The sequence below is a fragment of the Sparus aurata genome, chromosome 2 (assembly GCF_900880675.1).
Source record: "Sparus aurata chromosome 2, fSpaAur1.1, whole genome shotgun sequence".
Lineage (NCBI taxonomy): Eukaryota > Metazoa > Chordata > Actinopteri > Spariformes > Sparidae > Sparus > Sparus aurata.
The window spans coordinates 20,372,936-20,383,014 of NC_044188.1; the positions used below are offsets into that span (position 1 = coordinate 20,372,936).

The following is a 10,079-nucleotide window of genomic DNA, read 5'->3' on the forward strand; positions in this document are numbered from 1 at the left end:
CCGGCCCGGCCCGGCCCGCCCCGCCCCCAGAACAATGTCAAATAATACAGTTTATAATGTCAGAGCTAGACAAACGCTCTCACATGGTGCAAATGTATATGAACTCACACAAAGCACAGAGAAAAGATCACAGTTTTTAATATCATTTTGGAAAGAAAAAAAAAAAAAAAGGAACCCAAGTAAAACATTTCCGCTCATACAAAACAATGGTACGCATCTACCTGACAAAACATCTGCAACTAGAATCTGAGGAAAATTAAAAAGATGTACAAAGAAATGAAACAAAAAAATAAATCCCCAAAACAAACGTCTGACCACATGCCAATCAGCCCCAAAGTCCTGTCACAGTATCTCAACACATCGTTCCCCTCTCGCAGATGAGCAGTAACAGTCGGGATGTAGAAAAGGTACACAGATCAGAATGTCTGATCCATGTCTTCTTCCCTCCAAACTAAACACTCCCTCCATGGCGAACTCCAGGGCTGGAATGGTTTCCCTCTGCTCAACACTTAGTATGGCCGGTCTCTTCTGTCGTCTCTGCGGTCACCTCTGAGGGGAGAAGACAAAGATGTTCTGTTAGTAAAAAGGTGAACATCTTCTGTCGTCATTGAATCAACCGCTGCGTTAACGAGGAAGACGAGGGTGAAATATGGCATCAACGTGTCTCATTCCCCCACTGCTTTACCCTCTGATAACATCATTTACTTTCGTTACAAGCAGATCGTCCTTTAACGCGGCAATTCACCTTCAGCGAGTAGTAATATATCAAAACATTTAAATACCCAAGACCCTCAAGGGGAATAAAAACACCAAGTGGAGTGTGCAGCATGAATATTTAGACACTAGACAGACTTCACAGCCTCACTGCATAATAAGCAAGGACCTTAATTTACTTTCAATTTGGAAATAAATATGTTGCAAATTCACACTAGAAAAGATGCCAAATTTAAGTGAAACTCTCGCCAAAAAGCAACCAAGGCTTTATTTGTGATTGAATATGAGTCAAACCTTCGTGTCAAAGCATAATTACAGCGAAAGAGGCACTTTCGTGGACCATTAAATTGGCGGACCGCTCCTCAAGCCTTCCTGTTAGGTCGCACTCGGGGATCGACACTTTTTGTCTGCCATGATGACGGCGCGCCAGAGATGCGGCTTCTAACGCGAGTTGTTCAAAAACCTTCTTTTTCATAAACGCTGCGTACACAAACAATGTTCTCAATGCTCATATTCATGTGTAGAGACCGTGGTGATACTACGAGCAAAGTTTCATGTTGTGTCGAGCCTTCTTGGTGTAAATAGAGATTTTGGTGCTAGCGCAAGAGTGCCCCAGCACTCCATTGAAAATTAGCTTGCCCAAAACGTAAACTACGGTAAATCTTAAAAGTGCCCCTTTTTGTCGTAATTATGCTTTCACACGAAGGTCTGACTCATATTCAATCACAAATAAAGCCTTGGTTGCTTTTTGGCGAGAGTGTGCTATCATTTTAAAACTTTACATTGGTTGTTGTAAACTTCACGCAAAGACAACGTACCACAAAAATTGGAATATATTACACTAACAAATGCTGTGTCCCACTGTCTTACTAGATTGTTGACTAATCTCTCTCACCCTCTTCTGGTCATATGATAAAACTACATCAGCAAAGACACAGGGATCATAGGCAAGTCTGTGCAAAATGTATACAGTGCAAATAAATAGAAATAGGGTTTTAACCTACCGCCCTCCCATTTTGTAGCCACCTCCGAATCCGCCGCCTCCACCACCACCTCCATAGCCGCCACGGTCTCCCCCACGGAAACCTCCCCCACGTCCTCTGAAGCCACCACCTCTGTCACCACCATAACCACCTCTGCTTCCACGATCTGCAAACGGTCACAACAAAGTCAGCAAGACAAGATATCCACAAACTGCCTACAATTACGAGCAGCTTTTTCTTCAGTCATTTTTTTGTTTACAGTCTCAAGTGTTTTTTCCGTTTTTGCCAGCACGGACATCAAATCAAAGCACTCACCTCCTCCACCTCCAAATCCTCCTGCATCTCCTGGTTTGGGTGCACCACACTTGTTACACTCTTGTCGTCGTGCAAAATTCATGTTGCCACAAGAGCTGAGGACAGAAATCAGAGGGGTATTTTATACACACAAACTTCATAACTGAAGCAAAATGAGAGCCATCTCCTATTTATATGAAGAATATCTTGAAAATTACATAAAAACTAAGTATTTTTCGACAAACCTGTTTGGGCAGGGCCAATCTCCTCCCTTAATGTCAAAGTTGGGGCCTCCACCACCACCACGACCTCTGAAACCTATTGAAAAACAACTGGTCAATAACTTCACTGCAGCATTGATACAAACTAATTCATTTCAAACAGAGATATTTCAGACAGCCCAGTTGGATTAGACCCACCTCCTCGTCCACCCCTTCCGCCTCCTCCTCCTCCTCCTCCTCCCATGCCGCCTCCTCGCTGTGTGAACTCAGCTCTGCGGGTGGCAAATGATACCTTGATTGGCTTGCCATTGAACTCCTTTCCTGAAAGGACAAGACAACAAAGCGACACTTTAAAGAGACACTGAATGATATGGGAGTGTGATTAGAGAATTTCAAAGATCCTCCAGTGGTCTTACCATCAAACCAATCAATAGCAGCTTTGGCAGAAGGCGGGTCATCAAACGACACTGTAGCTTCTCCTTTTGGCCGACCTGTGGCCTTGTCAGAGTAGATGTTGATCATTGGCTGGCCAGTCTTCTTGTTTACCTAAAAGTATAAAATGAAAGCATAAAATTGAATACAAAGTAGTACTGAGCAACTGTTTACTATGAAAAAAGGCCAATCTGTCATTGACTCTTAAAAACCAAAATGTCACATTCAAGTAACAGTACACTGCAAAAAAACAAAACAAAAGAATCATTCAGTACCTTGATGATACCAATTTGCTTGAAGTAGTCTCCAACTTCCTGTACTGTGGCTTCTTCTCCCAGTCCCTGGACAAAAATGGTGTTGTTGTCAGAGTTGTCCTGCTCACCATCTGTGAAGAAGATCAATGGAGAGACGATGTGAGCAATAATTATACACTACTCGACTACACGTAAAATTGTCACAGTATGACACCTAGTCAGCTAAACTTCAGATATAACAATGTCCATTAAGGAAATGATTGTGATTCAATTTCACCTGCTTTAGTGAAAATGGGTGCAATGAGAAGTAAAAGCAAGACAACCCCACAAGGAAAGGGTTTTTTCATGTGGTGGCCACAGACAATTGCCCTTTCTCTATCCTTCCTGACTGACAACGCTCTAGTTTTGTGTTCTCCTAGTGTCCTTGTCACAACTGGTAGCATGAGGCAGTAGTAAACCTAACCAGTAGCAACCTAATCAGGTTGCGCAGGTAAAGCCATTGAAAGAATCTAGATGTCATGGTGGACATAAAACCAGTAATGCTGCCTGTAAGATCATGCAGAATGACCAGTTTGGCAGTGGGTCACCCCAAAGCGTTGGTCAGACCTTATATATCCTGTCATCGACTATCTAGTTCCCCTGACCTAAGTCCAACTAAACACCTATGGAACTTTGTGGATTGTTGCATACAGTGCCGCCAAGTGAGGCCACAGACTGTCCAGGATCTAACTGATGCCCTGATCTAGGTCTGGGAGGAGATCCCAACAGGACGCTAGCCATCGACTAATCAGGATAAGGCCCAGACATTGTAGGGAGTGCATAGATACACTAATGAGTAAAATTATGAGTTGCCATGATAGATACAAGCAAGTTGGACCAGTCTGTGATTTCAACAATTAACTTTGATTTTAGATGCGATTTTAAATACTGCCCTTGGTAAGTTGTTGTTTTTCCTTTTCGCTGACTGTTACGTCAGTTTGTTCTCAACAAGTTATACAATGTACATCAGTAAAAGATGTTGATCTTCATTTGTGTGATTTAAGTCTTCCCTTATTTGTTTTTGAGCAGTGTATATGGAGACCTCTCACTTACTGTGTCCATCACACAGTCAGAAGATGAACAAAACGTTATTTAATCACGTAATGATCAAAGACAAGTACCTGGTTCATCCCTTGAGCCGTAGTCTCGAGATCCTGTAAAACAGAGAGGATGGAAAATAACACTTGAGGAAGGAGTCTGGAAACTGTCCACACTGTTTCACACATTCATTTAACTTCATTCCTATCAATGCATAATGATAAACAAAATTAAATAAATGTCCATGTTTACAGCTCTCTGATGGGTGTTTTTATACCGTTGCGCCACATACCAACACCTTGCAACAAGAACAGAATTGTTCTGTTTTCTTTTGAGCTTACACCAGAAATGAAAACCACCAAAATGTCTCCCGTTTTTAGAAAGTTTTCCTTCTTCGTCCTGGGAACACCTCTGTCATATACAATCAGCCCTTGTCTTCATGCAACAATACCATTATTTTACATCTCAGGCTCCATGTTCTTTACCATATCTGAAGTCATTTATGAGAATTCCTGATAAGAATAATAGGTGGAGTCCCTTGGGATCTGGACATGAAACTGGTGGCATTCACTGAGTTTTTTTAATCCCCCTTTTCTTTTTGCTAACTCCCCCACCGACACAGTTCTGATGCTCGTCACTTACCACCGTAATTTTTGTAGCCACCACGGTCACCACCTCTGCAGAGGAAAAATTGGAGATATGATGGCTTTTCCTTTGTCCCAACTGAGAGCTCAAAGCTCCCCTACATCCCCATCAGTATGCACTCCTCCCAGGGTGTGCGACTATGGTGGAAATGTCTCACACGAGGAATGCGTTAGTCTTTGACATTAAGAGATCAATGAACAGACGACTAGGCAGCTCTGACTGAACAATCAGGCAGACGAGTGAAGACAATTACTACATGTCATTGGGTCACCATTTACAAAGAATTTGTTTAGAATTTACTTTCCTTTTACGTGACCAGATTAGATACCAATCGCTGGAACACCAGCTGAATTTGTTTTTTTTAAAACATGAGGCCAAATTCGTGTGAAGGGGTGTAGCAACTGATAAGCAATCTTCCACTGAGTGCGTTTATGAGATCCTTTAACTGAGGTCCAAGTTTTAGCTCAATCTCTCTGAATACCTGTAGTATGAAATGTAGATCCATGTTAACACAACACATATGTTCGCCATTGTCAAATATACAACACTTGAATGAAACCTGTTGAATGTGAAGCAGCTGAAGATGTAGGCTCCAGGTCTAGGGACATTGTTTTAGCAGAGTTTCCATTGTTCAAATACTATTCTGTGGTCTTCAAAGCACAAGAAACACCAAAACTGAGTTTCTGGTAAAATAAAAAAAAGGTATGGCTGCTCGAGATTTTGCTTTGATAAAAAAATAAAAAAATGAAAACCACAGCCAAAGTCCCCCATTCTGTTTGATTTAAGATCAAATAACAAAAAGCGACAAAAAAGCACTTCTCTGAATTAAAGCAATTCAAAATGGTTTCAGGATATACAACATGATGTAGAACAAACAGGACCCGTTAACAAGGCATTATTGTGTTGACATCACGTGGGACTTTAAGATCGAACCAAACTCTACCTAAAAAATCTTGCAAAATTCAAGGCAAGGCATTTATTCGCTTTTTTCAGAAACAAAGGGTAACTGAGAATTCGCCCTTCTGCAAATTCTACAAAAAAGGGGGGGTGGGCTCATTTATTTGGTATGTGTCAATATGGGGCACAAGTTTTACCATGCCCAAGAAAGCACTTCAGTCAGTCTTAAAGGTGCGCCGCAGCATTATACATCTGTTCAGGTAGAGCTCTTAATCTTTGCAATACTTTTACATTTCAGTAAATGCTGTACAACCTATAAAAACGACACAAGGTGTCCCTTCCTGGATAATGGACAAATTGTTGACCGCTTTGCAGAGTTGATAAAACCTGTCCCAGATTCTGGGATGATACGGTTGCACAACCAGGTCGCTGGTGTCTTAACAGCTCCTTTTTGGGCAGGCTTGTTCAGTCTCCATTTCTTTACCTCGGACCCCAATGATAGCAAATAGATCCTCGGTGGGTCAAACATCTCAACTCTAACATCTACTAAGTCAGCACTTGTGTGTGAATACCCATCATTTGATCTCAACAGCAATGTGTAATTAACACCAGCTTGTCTCTTGTGTAAATTCTTCCAAGTCATTCAGGTTTTGGGAGCAAAAACAAAAATCTCACAAGGTTCAGGTACCTGGACATTGCAGAGGGTGGTGAATATTACCTACGTGATCCGTGACAACTTTTGATGGATCAGATTTTGAAGAAAAGAAAGAAAAAAACTACCACAGTTTGAGGATCTGGAGCACAAAGCAGATGAGTGGTGAAAATCATCTTTGTGGATGGTTTGTAGTTTATGAGTGATGATGTGTTCAGTGGCAACAAGTCATGTCTCATATTTCACAGTGAATAGAGGTACCTTGGGGGCAGTGGCACTATGCAACTTACCCCATACCAGGAGGTCCTCCTCTTCCGCCACGGTCGTATCCACCACTGCGGTCATATCCACCACTGCGGTCGTAAGTGCCACGGTCATAGCTGCTGCTACCACGGCCTCGCCCTCTGTAGCCCCCTCCTTCTGAGCGGTCGCCTTGGTCACGTCCAAACCTTCCACCCTGACCACCACTTTCACCTGATGTAAAACAAAATTTGAGTAAATACGCATCCTGTTTAAGTTGAAGAACTTGTCACATATGTAAACACTTTAAAAATGCAGATGTAGTCTCGATCTGGAACTTTAATCCAGTCATTTTTACCTTCACTCCATCTTCCATAGCCGCTGCCGCCGCCGCCACCACCACCACCACCACCGCCACCACTTTGTCCCTGGCTACCATATGAGCTTTGCTGTCCATAACTGTCTCCTCCTTGACCCTGGCCACCATAGGAACCCTGCGGCGGGTAGGATGGCTTGTCCCCATACCTTGAAATGGCGAAATTACATGAAAAGTTAATAGTAAAAACAAGAATAGGTGCACACTTGCATCGATTTGCACTGCTCAATGCAAAGCTAAAATGCAGAATTTGTGGCAATCATGTAATGGTGCAGGATGAAACTATTCAGTTTCAGGGCTTGTGCCGGGAGGAAGGGGAGAGGCAGAGGGGCAAAGCAGACCTGCCAACCGTATGCCAAAAAATGTCAGGTTCATGTGTTCATGCTGCCCCCTCCCAAAAAAACAAAAGCAAAGTCAAGATGCATATTATCTCAGAAGTCAAACATCAGTCATTCCTCCTCCTGCTGAGGTAATTTTACTGCCTTCAGGCATCCTACAGCTGTTAGAGGATAAGCAGATCGTCTCAGACAGCAGTTTACAAGAATTTGCAAACTTCTGAGTTGGTTCAAACTATGCTAAACACTGCCTACAGAGTTTGTTTAGGCTTGTTTGAAGCAAGCTTGGTCAAACTTTTTTGGGCAGGCTACACATTTCCATGTGTACTGCTGTGGCTTCTTGCTATTGGACAGGCTATTTGCACACTCAAGAGTAAAAAAACATTCCACCACACTAAGGTGTTAAAACATGTACCTGCTAGGCAAAATGCATTCAGGTTGGCAGGTCTGGGGACATAGGTGTACTGTTTGGAGGAATCAATATCCGAAGCCGAAATTCTTGTTTATGAACCCATCTTTTATGTCTTTGTTACTATACTGTTACATTGACAGAATGACAGTGTGAAACTGCAAGGACAGATGAGACCTCACAATTTAAAAAAAAAAAGGTAATGCAAGAATAACATCTTACCCAGTTGATTCCTGTCCGCTGTAGTTATCGTAGCTCTGCGGCTGAGACTGGCCATAACCATCTGCCAAAGACAAAGAGAACAAAATTAAACAAATCACAAAATGTTTGCAGAATATCCTTTCACTCCATGATAAAATAAATGTAATCAAAATAACAATAATCCTACTAAACTGGAACAAAACTGACTTTTCTAAGGGGGTGTGTTTTATTCAAATTTAGTGCACTGATCAACATTATCCTCTTGTGACTGGATACTGTTGTCTCAATTATTACCATCAAATCACTCTAGATGCAGGGGTCCCTTGCAATGTCAATAATCTAAATGTCTCCTTTTGGGGCAATAATCTCAAATATAAATTTGCCTAAGAAAGATTTCATTTAGAGTGAGGATTCAACAAACTACAGGAGGTATTGATGGAGTGTTCAGTGGTTTACCCTACCACTGCTGTTCTGCTAATGTCTTTAAGAAAACAGACATAGACTTTAAAGCTTGTCACACCTGGCTGTCCATAGCCGCTGTAACTCTGTCCCCCATAAGTGCCACCGCCATTACCTTGACCGTATGCCTGTGGAACAAAAAGATCAGTTAGTCACGTTAACACCTATGCCTACAACTAACAGGTGTACATTAATCTGAGGAAGAGTCTTACCTGTCCACTCTGCTGACCACCATACGACCCATAGCTACAGACACAACATAAAAAAATGTAGCTTAGAAAAAACCAAAGGTTATGCATCCCATTTCTTTTAAACGAGTTATGTTGAATAATAATGTGTATGGTGACTAATAACTGCAGAGGAAATTAATGTCAGACTGATTGTTACCTTTGTGAGCCACCGTAGCCTGAATCTAAAAAGAGACAAAGCAATGTGTCTGCATTAATACAAAGGGATTGCTGTGGAGAACTACATTGTTTGCTGCAGACTTCTACAAGGCAAGGCAACTAACCAGTTTATGATGCAACAATAGTTTGAGGGCAAAAGTAGACAAGCGCATTACTAAAGTAGGACAGCTTCACGCAAACAGGCCAGTCACCACGCCAATCCTCTAAAAATGGCGGTCAGTTTCGTCTCGGCTCAGGCTAATCCTTGAAACGAAACTAACTACAATTGGAATTGAAATGCTGTCAGTGGTACCTCAAACAAAATGTTAGAATAAACATGTTACCAAATTTGAGCTTAGCCACATGAGCTTAGATAGAGTAAATCTGTTTCTCGTTCAGTTAGGAGACAATAGCATCGGTATAAACAAAGACGCATTCACGCTCATGCTAAAAAGACACCCTAGGCTAAGTTAGCTAGCCGCGACGAGGCCCTGCCCATTCTGCACAATATGTACGTATCCTGACGGAACAGCGCAATTGTTGATTCACATTTACAGTAGAGTATGTACACAAAGCCGACTCTACTATTAAATCATATTTGTTGGAATAACTAATAAGGCAAAACTCGGTCCCGCTGAGGAACACGCGCTGTGTTCCATGAAATAGCCGGAACCCACCTTCTGGCCTCGCGGCTGTCCGCTAAATTAGCTGCAATGCTATTTAACCCACTTTTCATCATCCAAACACGTACAATGCAAAAACAATCGGTACATCGTTAAAACACATGTTGACTTACCAGTGGCCATTTTGTGCCGTTATTTATATAGCTTTTTAAAAAACAAGGAAGTCCGTTTCTTCAGATTAGCTGATAAAAACCCAGGTTAACATCTACGCAGCGCCGCCGTACTGAGCAGAACACACTGCGGCACTTCACGCACACTTCCCCTTAGTGCAGCTTCTTCTTCTTCCTGTTCGAACCGGCTGCTCGCATTCAAAGCTAACATGTAACGTTGCCACCTACTGTTTTATAGCGGTAGTGAGGAACGCGTGTCCTCAAATAACTTTATTCAACATGGGTTGACACTGCTTAAAGAGTTACCTTTTCCAGATTAACTAAGTATTAGGCTGCATTAATAGCATTTTGTTTTTACTGTCATATCTGGCATTTTACTGGCAGAAACCTAGAGGTGATTTAAAGGATACGTTCACCCAAATATGAAAATTCAGTCGCTATCTACTCAACTCCATTTGGATGAAAAGTCGGGTGAAGTTTTGTAGTCGTACAGATTGTAATGCCCCTTGAATCAAATTGCAATTTGTGATTGTGAAACACATATAATTCCATCAGGGTTTTTTTTTTACCCCGTTAAAAGGGTCTCTTTTTTTCCATCAATATGGCAAGTTTTTCCTCGCTGGAGTTGAGGGTCTAAGGACAGAGGATGTCGTTCACTGTACAGATTGTAAAGCCCATTGAGGCAATGTGATTGTGATTTTGGGCTGTATA

At 41.9% G+C, this 10,079-nt stretch overlaps 1 protein-coding gene across 4 annotated transcripts; it reads right to left on the minus strand.

The window, feature by feature from the left end:
• Positions 1-156: 156 nt before the first annotated feature.
• On the minus strand, positions 157-9,542 carry taf15 (TAF15 RNA polymerase II, TATA box binding protein (TBP)-associated factor). 4 transcript variants are annotated; one of them, XM_030391781.1, is made up of 16 exons: positions 9,372-9,541; positions 8,577-8,601; positions 8,402-8,435; positions 8,305-8,317; positions 7,752-7,812; positions 6,768-6,934; positions 6,460-6,643; positions 4,618-4,652; positions 4,059-4,091; positions 2,920-3,029; positions 2,629-2,758; positions 2,411-2,533; positions 2,237-2,309; positions 2,013-2,107; positions 1,719-1,863; positions 157-549 (listed from the first exon to the last, which is right to left on the minus strand). In XM_030391781.1, the coding sequence occupies exons 1-16, from the start codon at positions 9,379-9,381 to the stop codon at positions 510-512; spliced, it is 1,278 nt and encodes a 425-aa protein (XP_030247641.1). In that variant the 5' UTR covers positions 9,382-9,541; the 3' UTR covers positions 157-509. The 4 variants fall into 4 exon arrangements, with proteins under 4 accessions (XP_030247641.1, XP_030247633.1, XP_030247649.1 ...); XM_030391773.1 differs by having other exon boundaries at positions 8,251-8,317; XM_030391789.1 differs by lacking the exon at positions 4,618-4,652 and having other exon boundaries at positions 8,251-8,317; positions 9,372-9,542.
• Positions 9,543-10,079: the final 537 nt, after the last annotated feature.

Coding starts and splice junctions, on each gene's coding strand:
- taf15 (XM_030391773.1), bottom strand. Junction 3,030..4,058: donor CGGCTCAAGGGATGAACCAG/GTACTTGTCTTT, acceptor TCTTCTTCACAG/ATGGTGAGCAGGACAACTCT. Junction 2,759..2,919: donor AGCAAATTGGTATCATCAAG/GTACTGAATGAT, acceptor TTATACTTTTAG/GTAAACAAGAAGACTGGCCA.